This window comes from Mytilus californianus, unplaced genomic scaffold (assembly GCF_021869535.1).
Source record: "Mytilus californianus isolate M0D057914Y unplaced genomic scaffold, xbMytCali1.0.p SCAF_61, whole genome shotgun sequence".
In the NCBI taxonomy this organism is placed as follows: domain Eukaryota; kingdom Metazoa; phylum Mollusca; class Bivalvia; order Mytilida; family Mytilidae; genus Mytilus; species Mytilus californianus.
In genome coordinates this window covers 246,569-267,172 of record NW_026262714.1, presented here as the reverse complement: position 1 = coordinate 267,172, position 20,604 = coordinate 246,569, and the positions used below count along the sequence as shown (strand labels likewise).

The following is a 20,604-nucleotide window of genomic DNA, read 5'->3' as shown; positions in this document are numbered from 1 at the left end:
AACCTTACATCGGACTGTTACAGTTGTGTAACAGCACAACATGAGAAAAAATGTAAACTAGACAAAGTGATGCCCCCGCACTCAACTCATTTAACCGCTTATACCCCAAAAATGACAAAATAAAGTTCAATTATCTCCCAAAAGAGCAAAAAATAATAAAAATAAAAACCCTGACCACATGCACACCTTCAATATATGTACAAACAGCCAGCAGAGTGAAAACTTCCTAGCATTCAAACTGTAGGAGGAGTTATCTGGAAACGCTCTTCTTATGCAAGTAAATTTCCCAAAAAAAGTTCAACTATCTCCCAAAAGAGCAAATATTAATAAACATTAAACCCTGACCACATGCACACCTTCAATATATGTACAAACAGACAGTAAAGAGAAAACTTCCTAGGATTCAAACTGTAGGAGGAGTTATGCGGAATAACTATATACCCATAATGGGACGAACAGACGGACGGACGGACGGACGAACAGGGGTAAAACAATATGCCCCCAACTTTCAGTTGCGGTGGCATACAAAACAGTTTCATTTGGCTGATTCAATAGATCGGTATGACTTGGTAATATAAATCCATCGGGGTGATCTCGGATGCTCCAGAAAGGCACCCGTCGTGTTATTCGAGAAAGTACAAACCCAGTGATTTGGTTTTATTTGGTAGTTTATATACAAGAAAAAGATGACGGTATTATGGTTACGACCACTGGAACATGTCCGTCGTCACATGTGAAACAGATATTCCAAAAAGTTTATTTTTCAATTAGTGCGAGGTAGATCAAGGAATTCAATTGATTACAAATAAAAGATTGGTATTCGTATAAGTTCAAATGATCATTTACGCTAAAAAAAAATTCGGATATTCTTATTTTAAAGTATTGATGCTTTGTCGCTTAGTCCGAGCCCCCCTCCCCCCCGCTTCCCTGTAACTTTAGTGTGAGTTGATTTGAAGTGTTTCATTTGTTAACAATAAAGTTCAAGTCTTTTGATTTGTGTCGAGCCTGCGGTATCAATGTAACGGCAGTGAGACACAACAAACCTCTATTTCGTCGTCGATAGTGGCGTCGGCGTCTACATCTCCATTTTTTTTTTATTTCTATTGAGTTTAACCTTTCATTATACATGTTACTAAACATGTATGCCATCATAATTTTGTACTTTTAGAATATCATACTGTATTTGTTCACCTCGACTATTGTACCTGTATTTATATTGTATGTTTCTCTGTAAACTTGTATTTAGTTTTTTAGAGAATAAAGTATCTATGTATCTATCCATAGATCGTTAGGTTTCTAGTTTTTTACATTTTTCATTTCGGGACCTTTTATAGCTTACTATAGGGTATGGGTTTTCAAGCTCATTGTTGAAAACCATACAGTTTTGTTTTAGTTAAATAAAACCAAATTAAACTGTTTTGACATGATAAATTTGTAAACCTCCATGAAGTGTTTTAAAACTTGTATAGGAGTTATTCCTCAATTTCAAGAAAAAGTATCTACAGAAAAACATTTTTTTTTTATTTTTTTTTTACCGATAAATGTATAGATAAATGTACAGACGATCAACATGACGCTTTTACACTTACAGCAGCAATATCAGGCGAGACACATGGTTCCGTGGAATATTTTACAAATTTATTACAAAAATACTGCTTCCGATTGAGAACTTAGGATGAAAACAACAGGACCAAGTTGTTTGGGGATATCCCAATTATGTCCGAAATACTGTAAACTTTTTAATACTTTTTTCTTATCATTGTCTGCCGTTCCCCTTTTTCATACCAAATAACTCTGAACAACCACTCGAACTTTAATTTGAACTTTAACTCAATGGATAGCGATACCCATCCAAAGCACATTAAACAAACGATATATTGAAATCTGTTTAAAAATAGAACATATTTTTTTCCGAATTGGTCACGTGGTTTTTTACCTCATCAAGTAATGGGATAACCACATCAAAGAATGACAGGACCACATCAAATACTGAAACAAACACATCATGTAGTGTAAAATCGTCAAATTTTGAAACATCATTGCGTAATGTTAAAATCATGTAAAGAATAGGCAAATCATCATTACGAAATAACAAAACCACGTCATGTAATGAAACAACTACATAACGTTAAGTCACATTCACATCAAGTAATGTTAAAACCACATTGACTAATGACACAACCAAATTAAATAATGGTGAAACCACATCGAGTAATGACAAAACCATATTGAGTAATGACAAAACTGTATCAAGTCAATACGAAACCATATCGTGTAATATCGAAATATCATTAAGTAATGACTATTCCATATTGAGTTATATCAAAACATCATTACGTAATGTCAAAACCATATTAAGTAAAGACAAAATATCATCAAGTAATAATAAAACAACATAAAGTAATATCAGAGTTCCACATAAGACAGCTGTGGCGTTCCATACATTAGACTATTTACCGGATTTGTAAAAACATAAACAACACGACGGGTGCCACATGTGGAGCAGGATCTGCCTACCCTTCAGAAGCACCTGAGATCACCCCCAGTTTTTTGTGGGGTTCGTGTTGCTTAGTCTTTAGTTTTCTATGTTGTGTCATCTGTACTTTTATTTCTCTGTTTGTTTTTATATTTTTGGCCATGGCGTTGTCAGTTTGTTTTTGATCTATGAGTTTGACTGTCCCTTTGGTATCTTTCGTCCCTCTTTTATATTCAATTTTTAAAAGAACTAAGGCTTTATGCAATAAACTTGTTTCCATAGATTAAACAAAGTAGACGCCCTAAAGATACTGTGTCCCTCACCTAGGTCTATGTGCATCTTCAACAATGGACACTCTACAACGTTTTAGACTAGAGTAGAATTCATGACAAAAATCTCGTTTTTGTTGATTTTGTATTCCTAATAACCTTTTTTTCTGTTTACAGCTTTTCTTTATTTTCGTAGTTTTTGCCCAAAAAATAAAAAGGGGAAAATTTTTATTGAAGGGCACTCACTTCTATAAAGAGTCTCGTGACGATTTAGGTAAAATATGACTTACATGTATTTGTGGATTTTGTCTAGCAGATAATGTTTGCTATTTAAAGTGTCTGTCTATTGATAGTTTTCAAGATAATAGTCAAAACACGCAAAAAGGGATAAAATTCGTCACCAAAGAGCAAGAGCTCCAATAATGTTTCGTCTGAAAAATTTCGGAGATGTTGACTCATTCGTAGATGTTGTAGATCTTGTCTTGTCGATCATTTATCATCAGCGTTTGAAGTTTCTATCTATCTATTATAGTTTTCAAGATAAAAAAGCACAATTAGAGAAAATGACGATTTCGGCATGTAAATTCAATGTAGATTTTGTCTTGCTGATCAATTTTGCATTTAAACGATGCTTTCTATCTTATATAGGTTTCAAAATAATAGACACAAATGGAAAAAATTGATACAATTCGTCATTTAGAACCAATAACTTCTAGACGAAGTCGTCTGCTAGTTTTGATAAAAAAATAGATAGAAGTTAGATCTCAACATTGTGCTAATCCGATTTTCTAAGTTTGGCTCAGAAGTTTCAGAGGAGAATATTTGTGTTAAAGTTAACGGACGACGGACCCCAAGTGATGAGCTACAAAGCATAAACAGTGATACATTTAAAACATGTACAAGTATAATCAAAATTTATAATCAATTAGATAATCATTGATTCTTCTCACATGACTATTTTTTCTGGAAAAAAAGTATAACAAAAATACAGAAGTCCAAGGTAATTGAAAAAAGGGATGTCATTAAAACCTGACAAGACATGATCAATCAACGGAAAAAAGTGAAAAACAACTGTCATATTCCTGACTTGGTACAGACATGTTCCAAAGAACATGGTGGGTTAAACATGGTGTTATCATGCTAAACCTCTCACTTGTATGACAGTTTTTATAACTCCGTTATATTAAAAAAAGGGTGATCAACCCAAAAAGATATAAAAGGTAAAATTACAATAATTGGGAATTTACAATCTAACTGATAGCTTACTGTTATTTGTAAATGAATGAATTATTATAATAGCAAACGGAAAGTGAAGAGTTCATGGTTTTAATATCATGAACCGTTGAATATTGAGATATTGTCGAGATATTTTATTTCTAGTTATGCTTTGCATTGTTTATTTTATCTACATGTAGGTAAGACTTACGCTAAAGACTACATTGTTATCATTCCTGTAACGGATGGAAATTATTTATCGGGGCACTGCAAACGTTATGACAGAAGCAATTCTCGTTGGTTCAAGTATATTGAAGTGGCATGAAAACCTCATGCTGATAGAAATGGAATGATAACGCCATAAGTGTTTCTTTCATTTCGAGTTAAGCCAAACAATATGAAACAAATAAACATATTATCATATGTCTTAAAATTAACTGAAAAAAAGAAAATGGCTTAGTAATATGTATTCAATGTTTATTTTTTTACCAAATATACCCATTGATGATACTACTAATCACTATGTACATGTATAAGAATGTTTATAATCAACGTTTCGTTTGTAAAAGAAGCACATAAAAATAAAGAGCTCCTCGTTATCATTGGATAATAAAATGTTAATTCTCAGCATGTATTACAACTATATATGTAACATTACCAAGCCTTTTATATACTAATACAAATATACCTACTTGATCTTACTACGCATTATTTAGACATTAGATGAAATAATGAAACTGTTACCTCTGTCACATTTTTTACCAAGCCAACCAACTAAGCAACCGAACAAACAGTTTCCGGTTATTAAATCACATGGTCCAATACAGTTTTCGGGACAAGTCAATTGACAGCTGTCTCCATATTTCCCATAAGGACATCCTGCAAGTAAAGTGTCGTATTGCCCATGATTACCCTCAACACTTTGTCATTTATTAGAGATGGTTCACAGTCAAAGTCACGAAGTTTTAAACATTTCAAAGTATTTGTTTTCAATTTATATTTGAATTGTATGCTCGAATTGACTTTTCATAATTTAATTTCCTGGCCAACGTAGATACAAGTATCTTGTCGTAGGGAGGGATAAATCGTACTTTGTAAAAACTTGCAGTGGACTTTATGACGGGTGCCTCGTGTGGATCTAGATCTGCTTACCTTTCTTGAGCACATAAGATTAACCCCTGTTTTGTAGGGCTAGATTTTGTGTAGTTTTGTCTTTTTGTGATTCTCCATTTTGCCAAAATTGTCCATGTTCTTCGACTGAGGATTTTGTTTGATTTCCCCTTGATATATTCTGATTATCGTTTAAAATATAATATGGTATTACATTTGTTCACCCTGAACATAAGCAGGATCCTCTAATTTTATGTCAGTTAATAATTACAGATAACGTTCTTAATTCGAAAATTCTAAATACTTACCGCCAATTTCAATTTCACATATATCGATCTTTGAATTTCCATTCAGAATTGGCGGTATATAAATAATATATTTGCAAACAGCAAATACGTCGGTGTCATTGTTATGATGCTCTGCATTGTATAACACTGTACCCTCAGCCCATGAATCAGTAGTATTAGAACAATACACTTTGTGAATACCGACAGAGGGATTCATGTCTGCAAATTAGAAATAATTGAACTGAGACTCTAGTAATTATGAATAAACAAAGCAGTTCTAGAAATAAGAAAACACAAAGAAAAACGTCGAGAGATACATTTAGAAAAAGTTTGCTATAGAAACCTATTGACAAAATTGACAATATATTTCATTTTACAAGTAATATTGCGTGTAATGCTTCTTGTTTTATGTGTGTTTCATCTATGACTCGTTTAAGTCAAAACTCCGACAAGTAAGTTCATTTAAAAATCGTATAATAAGTCTGTAGTTTAGATGTTATATATGTTATTGCTTTTTCCTTCATATTCTGGTCTACGGGAATGTTAATCAGCAATTTTTATCTCGCTTAAATTGTTACTTCTCGTCGATTGTTTTTGATCAGTCTGATAGATACAGGCATCTTCCAGCTTGTAATAATTATTTCGTATAGTAGTTTGTTACTTTTCACTAACGCGTTACTGTTATAAAGACAAGATATTGAAATGAAAATAAGACTGTATGTCCTTCCGACAACAACTTCTAAAATATATATTCGTTTAATTTATAGCCCACATAAAACATGTAAACATTCGTAAAGTTTTTTTTAATCATAGATTGGTAATTTGTTGATACACGTACTAGTTCAAGAGGTGTTAATAGTACCTGTTATGCAAAACGCAGCACATGTTCGATAATATTAGTTACATAGTCTCGTAGACCTAATACGATATATAAGGGGTCAGTAAATTCCTTATGGGTGAGAGCGAAGCTCGAACCCCATAAGCAATGTATTGTCCCCATATATATCGTATTACGTCACCACCACACTGTGTAACGAATGTATCATACCGACTATCTTAAGACATGGCATTTAGACTAGTGGCCTATCAAAAAAGTAAAATATCAAAAATACCGATTGTTTAATTGTCATAATAATTATAGATCAATGGAAAAGTATGGAATGTGCATATTAGGTGTATTATAAAACTGAACTGTCAATAACTTTTCGATGAACCGATTTCTTATATTTCAAGGCAGAAATGTAGAATGAGAGTACAAGAACGTATCATATTTAAATTAAGTATTTAATCATGTATTCAAACAAATGTTTATGTTTAGTTATAAAGCATAGTTTTAAAATATTTTTGTTGAACTTTCAATCTCAGATAATACGGTGTACTATAGACCAGATATTATACACGGTCTCCACGAGGTAGCTTTTCAGTTATAAAGGAAAGTAACACCACTTCTAACCGTGCATTAGAATAAGCCACGCCTAATAACCCCATATGAAATATACACGGTCTCCACGTGGTAGCTTTTAACCAATGATATTCCTAGAAATGTATAGGTTGCAATTCTGTAAATATAGACAATGCAATTTCCCATAGGAACTCCCTTTACGGCTAAAACTGTGCCACTTTTACTGTGAAGTTTCGTGAAAAACTATATCCCAGAATGGAAAATTAAAGTTGATATGCACTACTATTTTATTCAAAGGTCAAAATATAGGGCTGTGCGGCATATTTTCAACATTTATATGCCGTGAACTTCTAAGAGTTTAAACTTATAAAATTCTATACTAGCCCTAACTCCATTTTTTGACCTCCTAAGAATTAAATTTTAGGCGCTACCATGATATTCTATACTGGTAACATTCCCAAATTATGTCTCTATGAGATGAAACACAGAGATCATATCTGGAACCAGTACGTTAACAAATTAACATATCTATGAATATTATATATCTCCCCAAAAGAGGCGTGGCTTGTGAAACAGCTGTATTTACAAAGTGCAACATATAGGAGGTAAGATACTTTAACCTCTTATGTTAAGCACTAATTAAGAGCTTTCGAATCTTTTAAAATTATATTTCCTAATAGTTTATAATCCTGATTAGGACAATATCTTTCTGCAGCTTTAATTTATAAACAATTGAGACGTATCCTGGTCCTGTGATAGTCGTAAAGTCTTGCATAGAATCAATCTAATGCCATGCCTTAGGGTATAAGCATACTTTTGAAAATAAGTCACAAGATTTCTCTTTTAGTATATTCATATTGTGAATTATCAATTTCTCGACACAATCTTAAATTCAAACACCGATATTATTTTCATATCAACATAACGAGGAGCTGTTAATATCGTGTCTGTTTTTACATTGCCTGAAAATGTATAAAGTTTGCAATTATTGTTGTCAAAAGAGTGTTTGTGAAAGACAATTTTAAACTAACAAACAGGCCGACTCAAAGCAAAGTCAACAGAACTTCGACCGTAGCTGATATATATAAACTAGCCATATCAGCGAGGGAAGCATTCGTTTATCCCGACACATTATCAGGGTTTTGTTTATACTATACAAAAAAATAACTACAAGAAAGGCTGCAATCTACAGGTTAAATTATTATGATCAAAACACAATTTTTATCATTACATTGTTTTACTCACCGTCAACGAACAGATTTTACTCACCTCCAAAGAAAAGATACACCCCGGTTATGACAATTAACGATTCATTCCCAATCTGCATATACGATTTCGAACTGGTTGATACTATACTGATGCAGGAAGTGGTGTTTCCATCGGTTAATACATTTGCGGATAAACTGGGACCAGTAAGGCTTTGTTTTGCAGTTCTATTGTACACCGTATTATCTGAGATTGAAAGTATAACAAACATATTTTGAAACTATGCTTTATAAGTAAACATAACAATTTGTTTGAATACATGAATAAATACTTAATTCAAATATGATACATTTTTGTACTCTCATTATACATTTCTACCTTGAAATAAAAAAAAATCGGTTCCTCTATGGACAGTTCAGTTTTATATTACACCTAATATGCACCTTCCATACACATCAAAATAAAATCTTTAAATTTGTTTAATGCATATTTCGACTTTTTTTACATTTCTGTACTTTACCATTTAACAAATCTGTCGAGGATTTTCATGAAGTGTGTTCTAATATTTTTATAATATGATGATCTTACTTCATACACACTTGATTTATCTCAGTATTATTATATTTGTAAAGTTTGGCTGTCACACATTGGTGCTTGGTATAAACTTTAAATTATAGCTATATATATTTATTTTGCAAACCTTTGAATATTTTCATTTAGAACGAATAATAGCTATTGTATTAACCATTTAAATTCAAATTGTATATATAGATTGTAAATAAATGAAAAAAGTTTCTGCTATTAATTTTAAAGAAAACCAATGGTCTGAGGTATTGGTGTGAACGTAAAACTATTGACATAATTTCTTCGTGATGTTTCGGATTTTTAGTAAGCGTAAACAAAGTTAAATTGAGCTAATGGAGTATTCTCCAGCATCCACCTTCGTGTCCGCATGTGCATATGCGTCCTCAACCATTTTTCACTATAGGTTAAATTGTTATGAATCTTTAGAACTCGATTCAATAGTGTGAGCAGGTATTGTGAAACATATTTTTGTCTTTGTTTTGTTTTTTCCAATTTCCTCAAACTTCGTAGCACGTTGGTGTTCCTTTTAATTTTGAAATGTTCGTGTACAAAAAAAGGACACGTCCATGAATTCAAGTATTGTGGCTAGATGTAAAAGGGTCAACACATTTTAATTTCTTAAGATCAGCTGTTGTGTCCTGGATTTTAACTCGTTAACATCAATTAAAATAAGGATATTCTCCAAAATATGTAACTTAGCAAGATTTTCGTTACTAATGGTATTTCCAATTATATGTTATTCTAAAAATATACAGCATATACTGCATGTAAACTATTTCAAAATATATGTAATTTTATATTATACAGTGGTATATAATCCTTCTGTTGAATCTTGATCTTGTTAATGCCCTGTTTACAAATGGTAGTGAAGCAAATCCGTTTATATGTAGCCAATATTGCTATCTAGTTGTATTGAAAAATCTTCGAGAGGGTTGTTTAACAATATAATTATTTACATGCATTTTTTTTTTATTGATTTTGTTTTCAATTTATGAATATCAATCTGTTTTTTGTCACAGTCACTGTACATTTCATCAGTTAACTAAATATATTATAAGATCTGCGTGGCCTTTTAGAATAGCGAAATACTTTGCAAAGAATGTGGTGATATGTATATCAAAGGTTTTTTTAACGTGTTGCATACTGATCTAATGACAAAATGGCAATCCTATGATATTTTAGGAAACTTGCAAAGGAGGTTAGAATATAATATATCACGATTATAGAAAGCTACAAGTTTAAAAAAAAAACGATGATTTTTTACGAGAAAATGTTGCTGATTCGCGAGGTTATGCCTGCCGGTAGTCATTTGAAAATTTAGTTCATTATTTTTGGAGTGTGTTTTATTTACAGAATCACAAAGAAAAACACCTTCAAGTTACCTTTTTGCCAGAATTTGAAATCAGAATTTTTTTTTAATGATATACCTTGTCGGACAAATCGGAATAACATTATTCTAAAAGAATGTTTAACAGCCATCAAACAAGCTAAGAGGGCTTAATCAACGATGAATACAGACGACGTTACGAGGATTATTTCCTCTTCTTTCTTCCCTTTCTTATGAATGTACATTACATAATTGTAATTGCTGGTGCATACTTATGTAAAACCAAAAAAAGCTAAACATCTGTATAGTGCATAAAGTAGACCTTGTATGTTTTGGTAATCCTTTGTAACATTTTATAAAGAAATATGTTTTAGGTATAATGAAAGCATTATTTCTTGTCCGAATGCGTCATCGATCGAGTGAAGGAACAGCGACAACGAAATATAAACAAATTATACTTGTTTCGAAACAAACTGGGTCTAGTGCAATGATATATAATTGCTGTGGTTTGGAGTTGATATGACTTCGTAGACTGACATAACATTGAGTCATTTATTTCATTTATTAAACCTACAGAATGTACAATATCTCCCACCTCGTCCAGGTACACATCCCTTCGTACAAACATCTGTTCTCGCATGACACTCTCCGTGATTACACTTCTGTTCATCACAACCCCAAATACAGGAGCCATTTTGAGGAAAGCAGTGACTGCCTATACATTCAACTGGACAATCAGTTGTACAATTGGGTCCCCAAGTACCTTTCCAGCATCCTTCAAATAAATACAAACATAATTATGTAAAAAGTAGTTGAGTTCAATGTAGATTTTTGGTGGGTATCATGTCCTTTTCATGCATGTGTACATTAACAATTTGCACATCACCAACTTGTTGTCAGATTAAACTATGATAAAGCAAAAGAAATGGCACTATCGGTACCACCTTTTATTGCACCAATCGTGTTTCGAAATTTTAGAAATGTCTTTTAAAAGTTTAACAATTCGTTTTGATTTTTCTTTTTTTACTGGGGGAAATGCAGTTTGACTGTCTGATTCTATACATCACTTTGCTTTAATACTTTACCGTATATTTCAATGTAACATAATTCGATCTTCGTATTTCTGTTGAAAAAATAAATATTCTTGGTAGGGTTATTATCCAAATCGATACTCTGATTCAGGTTAAGGTAGGCTTGGTTCTTCCAATCTCTGTAGCATAATTCAACGGAGGTTGAAAACAAAGAGCCATTGGCGAGGTACAACCGGAAACCATTCATGCGCGTTGGCGCTGTAAAACAAATAATATAGAAGTGTATTAATATGGCACTTGTGTTGCTCAAGCAAGTACACGTCGGTGACAACTCGTTTTTGAAAATGTCACAATCGACACGCTTGATTGTTCTCTGTTGCAGTCTACTATAATTTTCAAAGATTGCATGTCACCTTTCCTATCTTAAACATGTACATAAAGACGACAAAAAAGGAACAAGGAAAACAAAATGGAGTATTCAAGTATGACTTGAAAGAACTACTTACTGATCATCAGTAAATGCCACTCCGATAAAACAATGAAGAAACTCTTCAATCAGATGAATAAAATCTCTCCAAAATAGTAAAAAGTGTGATAGAAAAAATAAAAGCGATAAGAAGGGGTACATATCAAATAGACGTTCCGGATATGACCACAAAGTGCATTGTTTAGGATCATTGGCAGTAATTAAAGGAACAATTGAACTGGTTTGATATCACAAAAGACTTCCGAAAACAAAAGAACTTTTTTGTACATTCATCTAGACATGAACATATGAAGTTCACCATTATTTCGCTTGGAATCTCTATGTAACGTTTTACAATTCAAATGGGGAAGGTATGATACGATCACGTAAATTTTGCCCCTTGAATTCGAAAAATCAAAACGTATTACATGTATAATCTATCAAAATACAACCTACAGATATTCAGAGGACTATCAATTTGTAATCATGTTTTAAATTTTATTGTGTCTATTACTTTTGCTCATATCTAATGTTCTCAGAAATTACGAGTGAAATAGCTCTTTGGTGACAAATATGTCAATTTCTTAATGCTTATGATATCATACTGACATAATTTAAAAAATATACATCTAGGAAATGAAGTATCCTGATTATATTATCCTAACCATCATCATAAAAAGTTAACATAACTTTCAAAAGGTTGAAAAGATATTCGGATCTTCAGAGGCATGTCATGACACTAATCATGCAAACATATTCCTATTTTAAACGTTATGGTGTTTTTTCCCCATTTATTTCGCTATCTAACATCCATCAATGTTCCAGTGGCAGTCCAAATTTTCCAAACTTCCTCTCAATAGATCAACTATCAAACCTATCTTGTGTCTATTTTTTGATAATTGCCACATCGTCAACCGAGCAACAATTAACCGATCAATCAGAAGGAAGATTTAAAAAAATAGATATGCTTAGTGTGTCAGTCAAGTACAAAGCAGGGAGTATATTCTTATCACATTAAAATCTTTGCGTCCTCGTATATATGTTTTATTTGTCATCCTCCTCCCCTTCACCCCCTCCTCATTATCATAATTTAACTTTGTCTTGAATTAGTTTACATGTACAATCAAATTGAGCTGATTTGTACCAGAAAAACAATCCATTGATACGATTTGATAACATTATTGTTCGTCCCCTACCACGAAGCGAAGGATGAATATGAAAATGTTGCAGTTCGTTATTACCTCGTCCGTCAGTCCGTTCGTCCGTCTTATCTGTCCGTCCGGCTGCCTTATCGTGGTATCGTTTAGCTGTCGGTCCGATTGAAAATGTAAAGGACTAAAGTTCTCATCGGAATGTACTTGCGATCCTTCTTAAGTCGGTGATTTGTGATTATTGTTTACATGTAAGTACTTTTGTGGCTTGTATTGATCTATAGAACTATAAGTTAAGCATTTGGCAACTGATTTTTACGGTTTGTTCTTATGTTGTGCTGTTACACCACTGTCATAAGGTTAGGGGGACGGTTGAGCGCTCACAAAGTATCTAGTTCAACCCCGCCACATTCTTCATGTGCCTGTTCCAAGTCAGAAGCCTGTAATTCATTGGTTTTCGTTGGTTGATGTCTGTCATATTTTGTTTTGTAAATTGTATTGTTATAAATGATGCCATAACTTTTTCGTATATTTTTATTTTTACTTTTTTTCCATTTGGGACCTTTTATTCTATATGGTATGGATTTTGCTCATTGTTAAAGGCCGTTTAGTGACCTATAATTGCTAACACCAACGTCATCTCTGGTGGATAGTTGTTTAGTTTTTTAGTAATTAATGAATTTATCAAGGAGAAAAACAATAGTAACAAATCAGGTCATTTCTAAAGTGCACTAACTGTTAAAGCTGATAAAACCCTGTGTGAGTATCAGTCCAGGAACAGTGGTATCAAATTAGTGCTCGAAAATAAAAATGATTTCTAACTTCGTGCGTCGGAGGTGTTTTACTGAATTTAGCTTTAGCTTTATCAGGAACACTCAAATCTAGACATTTGAAAGCCAGGGATGTACATTAGGAGCGATATGACCAAAGGGAACCTAAAATGAATAGTCAAAAGTCACCAAAGATTATCTTTAAACGAAATTCGGTTCTTTAAATAAACTTATTCTTAAAGGTTACCAATTCAACACTGTAATTAGATCTTTGGTTATTGTTTTTATTGGTATTAATATTGATTTTGTTATCAGTAAATTAAAATCAAACTAAATATCATTTTTTTTTCAATAGTATGCATATTCCTGGCTCTACAGTCTGTCGATATCTGTATCTTGGCATTGCACAAGGTCATGTTTTTCTCTGACTGTTTATGACGTCTTTACACTAAATCCATTGGATGTTGGATGTGTACTGATTGATATTTAATCTTGGATGCATGATTTTTTTATTAGTTGTTATTGGCTTTGAACCAGCTGTCAGTAACTGCGAGTACTCTCAGATCTGTAATTTGTGTCTTTTTGTTGTTGGGATGTATAAGTACCCTGCCACGTCCACTTTGTGTTTATGTTACTTGTTTTTGTGCTTTGTATCTATCTGATGAGTTAAGCCCTTTTCCTCTGATTTTAATAGTTTGTTCATATGTTGTACTGTTACGCCGCTGTCCCAGGTAAAGGTGAGGGTTGGGCGCTCGCTAACATGTTTAACCCCGCCACATTCTGTGCCTGTCCCACTTCAAGAAGCATGCAATTGAGTGGTTGTCGTTTGTTTTGTATATCATATTTGTTTTTTGTTCATTATTTTTGTACATAAATCAGGCCGTTAGTTTTCTCGTTTGAATTGTTTTACATTTTTCATTTCGGTGCCTTTTATAGCTGACTAGGCGGTATGAGCTTTGCTCATTGTTGAAGGCCGTGCAGTGACCTATATTTGTTAATGTATGTGTTATTTGGTATCTAGTGGAGAGTTGTCTCATTGGGAATCATACCACATCTTCTTATTTTTATATGTATACTAGTATATGAATTAAAATCGAAAGAAATCAGGAAACTATTGAAAATGTGTAAAAATCGCGAGATACTTAGCATAAAAAAAATCCTATACAATTTCTAAAGCGTTAGCGAGTAACCACATGATAAGCACAACTTCAATATGACACTTATTGATCCGAAAAAATGTTTCTGGTCTTCTCGTATCTTTTATATATGTCAAGAATTAAATAACAAAATTTTCGTAATAGGTCACGTCACAGATAATTAGTTTAAGGAAAGTATAAGATCGATTTATTGGGTTAAGCTATTGCAACTTATATAATACCGTTTGTTCTTATGATGTGCGGTTACACCAGTGTTCCAGGTCAGGTTGATGTTTGAGCGACCACAAACACGTTTAACCCCGTCACATTCTTATGCGCTTGTGTGTCAAATTTGTTTTTCGTAAATTGCATTGTATAAACTAGGCTGTTAGTTGTTATCATTTTAATTGTTTCCCATCAATACCGGGGGAGTTGAAACCTTAGTTTCTTTATAATTGTAAAATGTATAAACGAAGGACTGACTACTGACCGAAGGATACCACATGGGACTGATAGTCCCACAACAGCGGTATCGACCTAGTACTGTGAAAAATGGAAACAACACTTTATATATTTCCGAAGAGCTTTTCTGGATTTACCTTCATCTGAAATGATCAAGTCCAAAGAATGTGGGGTAGTTATACATGTTTGGGAGCGCTGTCTCGTGTAATTTAGACTCATTTCAAGTTTCTTGTTCTAACTGGAAACTTAAAGTTAATGCAGATAAAAGTGAAATGGTGTTGTTTGACACGTTAAGGGAATCTAATATTTTCCAGGTCGGAAAAAAACTAGAAATATGATAATTAAGTACTACAATTAAAAGGAATGGACTCTTTAAGACAGCCAAAAAGTCTATACTACGAGATCCTAACATAAAAACACATTACGGTCTTGCAATCAAAACACAGATCGAATGTTTAGTTAAATGATCAAATTTTTTTTTCTGTACAGGTGTTTTAAAAGTATTGGGTTTCATCAATAACGATATAGTGAAAACAAAAGTCCATTTATAATAATAATTGTTATAAATAATTGACAAAACTTGCAATTTACCCCTATGTTCTATTTTTAGCCATCTTGGTTGGCAAGCGGGGTCATCGGGCACATTTTTAAAACTAGATACTCCAATGATGATTGTGGCCAAGTTTGGTTAAATTTGGCCCAGTAGTTTCAGAGGAGATGATTTTTGTAAAAGTTAACAGACGACGACGGACGCCAAGTGATGAGAAAAGCTCATTTGGCCCTTTGTGCCAGGCGAGCTAAAAAATTGATTGGCAATTGTAACAACCTGATATCATTTTTCTATTTTGCTTGAGTGTACGTGATAATAGCCAACATGTCGCCATGCTTTTGTTTATTTAGATGTTTAGCGAGCATATGCAACACAATTATTAAACTGGCTGCTCTAAGAAAAGGAAAGATCTTTAAGTCTCTAAATAGTAAACGGATGACAGTCTATGGAAATTTAACGTCGTAAATATTACTCTCAACGGACCGAGGTTAAGTACTGAACCCAGTTACGGACCACTCAATACTTAATATGCAAATCCTTGAAAAATTTGTTTGTGTTATCAACATTTTTTTTTTTCACAGTATCAGTGCAAAAATTACGTATAGTACGGTTTTGAAATATTCAATAACCTATATTCTATTTATAATAAATTCTGACATTTGACTGTCAACCAAACGATCAGGTTAAGAAATATTGCCCACCATGTTAAACTGACCCGCTGAAAAATGTTTTGACTCGATAGTATATAATATCCAGGACGACGACGGACTACTTACAAACAGAGAAAAGGTAGCATTTCTGTTCATAATTTCTTATTTGTATGAAATTGTTGAATACAGATACATATATTTCTATTTTCTATTGTGATATGTAAGAATTTCTACCATCGTTTTTGATTAATTCAGAGGTAAGTAAAAATGCACGCATACTAATAGATAAACTGAACCTTATCTCTGATTTGTTACATTTCTCGTTAAATTGTGCACATTGTACGGAGAGAACTACGAAAACAAAAAGACACATGCGATTGCATGATTAGTCATGTTTTTGCATTCTTGTATTTCTATGCCTGGATTCTAAATTATGAGTCGTGTCCAAAAGTAAAGACCAGTTTTGAAAATGTTGCCTACATGTACCACACCAGGACCAAGTTTTGTCTATATACAGGACCCGATTTTGTTTAGTTTTAAAACCGCAAATTATGAAAAGCAACACATATCTGAACATTTTTCGTTCAAAGAAATAAAAAAAAAAAAAAAAAACCTGTCGTGTAAAGATTTTATTACAGAAATTTCGAAATAACCAGTAATACCCTTATTGCCTTTAGTACATCTTATTTCACTCGTATAAGAACTAGGTTGTAGTGGAATACAAGAACTTATTAGCACTAAAAATTGATTCTGTTATAAAATCTAGATATTTGTCAGTATATACTAGTATGAAATGGCAACTTCTTCCAGCCTGTTAAGTAATTGTATTATTGACGCTCTTAGGTATAAGGGTCAGCTTTTCTTTTTTTTTTGTTGGGGGTTGGGGGTTTGGGTAAATATTTTCTAAAACTGAACGTAATGGGTTAGTTTAGAATTTATTTACCACATTGCTAAACATTTATACAATTTGCCACAGACCTCTGGAGTAGCAAGCCTTAAATATATTTGTCTTTTACAATTGCTCATTTCTATACTTAGGTGACATTATACAAGAAGTCTGAGTACAAAAGGACTCTTGCATTTAACTTTTTTTTGCAGACAGTATGGTCTGATACAAAGTTTTTTCACTTTTCAGTGAAAAACTTGCATGTAATTTTAGTCTCCACATGCATATATTAAAACCACTTGTGTCCTACAGAAGAAAAGCAAGATAGTATGTGAAATGAAACAGGTACAAAAGGCGTTGTAAAGTGCTTTTATACAAATTTAGTGAAATCTTTATGTTGAATTTCAACTTTTATGTACCAAGCTCCTCCCATTTTACTTGCTTCAAACAGGCCGTTAGACCATTCATCCAACACATTTTGTCTGTGATAATATACTTTTCTCTAGATTCAGAGTTCACAAATGAATAATACAACTTGATAAAAGCCTAGAAACACAAATACTGACACATGAAAACCTGTCAGATAGAAAGTCAGAATGCCACTTATGCATACAAATAGAAAAGGCTTAAGCTTTGAAATGCTTATTTTGACCATATAATGCCAAAATGGGACATTTTTGCAGAATTTCTATCAAATAAAAGTTTAAATCCTTTACTTTCATGCAGTTTGACAAATTAACACCATTGAACTATCAGGGAAGTTGGCAAAATACACATTCTACATTTACTGATTTCATCTTTTACGCCCGATAACACAGTTATTTCGAAGTGCATTTGTTGTAGACAATAAATTAAAATAAAACAAATCGGACCTGCGCTTCCTCAATAATATTTTTACAGTGTGGTGTACTACTTTTGGGACAAATTATATCAAAATTTTAAAAAACTTCATCAGCTCTAACTCAAGAATATGTACAATTTTATGTTAAGGGGGTCTTGAATTCTCTTGACAGGTTCCGAAATACTAATTTTTAACCTTTTTTAGCTGGACCAAATCACTACTTTACTTTAAAATGCTTGACCCAAATTTTTTTACAGTGTAATTTCATCCCCCTACTTGCTATTTGAAGACATGAAGAAATAAATTTGGAAGAGGTATGAAAAATAATTGCGAATAATACACTGTGCACACTAGGGACCACTTAGTTCAGTATATATGCATGCACTGGTTCAATAATTTCTATAACATTAAAATTACAAGAAACTCGTTTCATATGACTTAAATCTTTTGAAAAAAATTAATTACAAATGAATAGTGACTTTAAGATAAATTAAGTTCACCAAAATCTTACAAACAAACAATGAACGGTTCAAAAAAATTGTTATTTGTGCCCCCTGAATTATGTCTTTAATAAAGTTTGATGATTTTCCTCTCATGTAAGGGTTTCATTCTAATATGATAACTAAAGTATCATTATTTGTTTTAATGAAGTTCATATTGAGCAGAGCAACACACATATTGCCCAGCAAAAACCAAACATATTTCAATTAAAGACTACACATGTATTCGTCTTCGTTTTGTACAAATAAGCGACAATCTAAATCATCTTGTATGTATGCGAATCACTAGCAACAAGATATAAAAAATCATTCCTATTGAAAGTTGAAATCAAATGTTGAAAAGAAAAAAAAAACAAACAAAAACTAAATTTTTGAATGTTGAACGTTGAAATCGAATGTTGAATGTTGAAAACGAATGTTGAACGTTGAAAACAAATGTTGAATATTGAAAACGAATATTTAATGTTGAAATCGAATGTTGAAAAAAAAAATGAAAAAAAATGAAAAAAGAAAAAAAACAAATTTGACAAAAACATTTGAATGTTGAATGTTGAAATCGAATGTTGGATGTTTAAAACGTTTAAAAAAAGTTAAAAAAAAAAAAAAAATGAATGTTGAATGTTGAATATTGAACCAACTTGACATCCGTCTTATTTGTAGATCCTCTCCTGCTGACATTTTTTGTTCTAAATAGTTTTGTCAAGGGCAATTCCTTTTAAAAGGAAAAGAATAACGATTTCAGGAATCTAACTTTTGTGTTAATCTAGTTCTGTTGCACCGCTTATCACAGTTCCTTTCTATCGACTATAGTTTTCGAGAAAAACACAAAGATGGATACAAATCGTCAGTAAAGAGCAATAACTTCTATAAGGAGTAAATTGACAATTTCAAGGGCGTCTGATTTTCACAATAAACAAAATATTAGACGATTCTCGCATTTTACCCACTATGTTTTATGTCCATTTTTAACTGGTAGACAGAATCATCTGACATATATTTTGAACTAGATCACAAGAACTAGGGCTAGGTTTGGTTTAAATTGGTACAGTAGTTTCAGAAGAGAAGACATTCTTAAAAGTTAACAGACGACTGACGGCGACGGACGACAACGATAACGTTGGATGACGATAGGCAACTACGTCGACGGACGACAACAGACGCTACATGATGACAATAGCTAATACTGGTCCAGGTATCAAACAATAATGTATTAAGATATTGTTTGGGAATTTGATTTAAAAAAATAAACATAAATTGTTGGTGAATATCATGATTTGGAACAACTAACAGGTTGTAAATTCAGGGCTTACCATCCTTCCGGTAATAACTCTTAACATTTGTAATGTAGGCTAGTCGTGGGAGAAATAAACCCCACCATGCTGTTTTATTAACAGCTGTAGCTGAACATCCATCTTCCCAATTATTATTCGCAGGTCCTTCTATTGCCAGGTTTGCAGTATAATCAATACCTGATGCGTCTGTATATGTTGTTTCTTGTGCTACTGTTCCATGTAAAGCCAGATTTACTGTAAAAAGAGGTGAACTATTTACAATGTTGTACTTTCTTATTCATTCTTATTTTAGTAGTAGTTGTGTACATTTGCATAATTCTGTAACATTTATACTAAACACGTCACTGTCACTATATTTTTATGGATGTTTTCAGTGTGTTAAACTTATAGTGTAATACATGGTCTTTATCGTATGACATATTGTCATTTCAGTTCTTAAATATAGGTTCACTGCTGATGTCTTAGGTTTGACAGTACATTTTAAACATACACAAATATATTGGAACACTTGCAATTATATGCAATCATCGAAGCTAGCATGCCATTACATTTAAAGACCATAATAATAAAGGAATTTATACCAATGAATTCAGTTGTTGTTGGTGAACTACAAGATTTGTTCAAAAATAAAAAAAAAAAATTGGCGACTATAATAAACGACAAAACTGTGGAAACCACACGTTGTCTGTATTGTTCATGGCATTGGCGTATAACGGGTATGCATTCTTCTACATAAAGTTACGGTGCCGATATGAGACGTTTGAAATTAATAGACAATTTTTTTGAAAAGATTTCTAAATATTCCATCTCTTTCCTATACAATTGTAAGAGATTGTGCAATATCTACAACTAAATACAAAAATATTATTTTTCAAAACATTCTTCAGAAAGATCTTTAACACCTCGTTAATAATTCCTTACTTTTTTAACTGTTTTTTCCCCCTCATTTTTAACATAGCAACTATAGTTGTGTAGGCTAAATTGATGTACAC

General features: G+C 32.6%; 1 protein-coding gene across 2 annotated transcripts in view; it reads right to left on the bottom strand.

Annotated features, from left to right (window-relative positions):
• LOC127707284 (multiple epidermal growth factor-like domains protein 6) overlaps positions 1-20,604 on the bottom strand; it is a 116,996-nt gene that overhangs the window by 23,115 nt on the left and 73,277 nt on the right. The window contains exons 3-8 of one of the 2 annotated variants that reach the window (XM_052211820.1): positions 19,631-19,846; positions 10,963-11,166; positions 10,452-10,652; positions 8,029-8,211; positions 5,379-5,576; positions 4,705-4,839 (exon numbers count right to left, since the gene is read on the bottom strand). In XM_052211820.1, coding sequence (XP_052067780.1) covers positions 4,705-4,839; positions 5,379-5,576; positions 8,029-8,211; positions 10,452-10,652; positions 10,963-11,166; positions 19,631-19,846 — 1,137 coding nt within the window. The remainder of the gene's footprint in view (positions 1-4,704; positions 4,840-5,378; positions 5,577-8,028; positions 8,212-10,451; positions 10,653-10,962; positions 11,167-19,630; positions 19,847-20,604) is intronic. The other variant, XM_052211819.1, reaches the window with a different exon arrangement.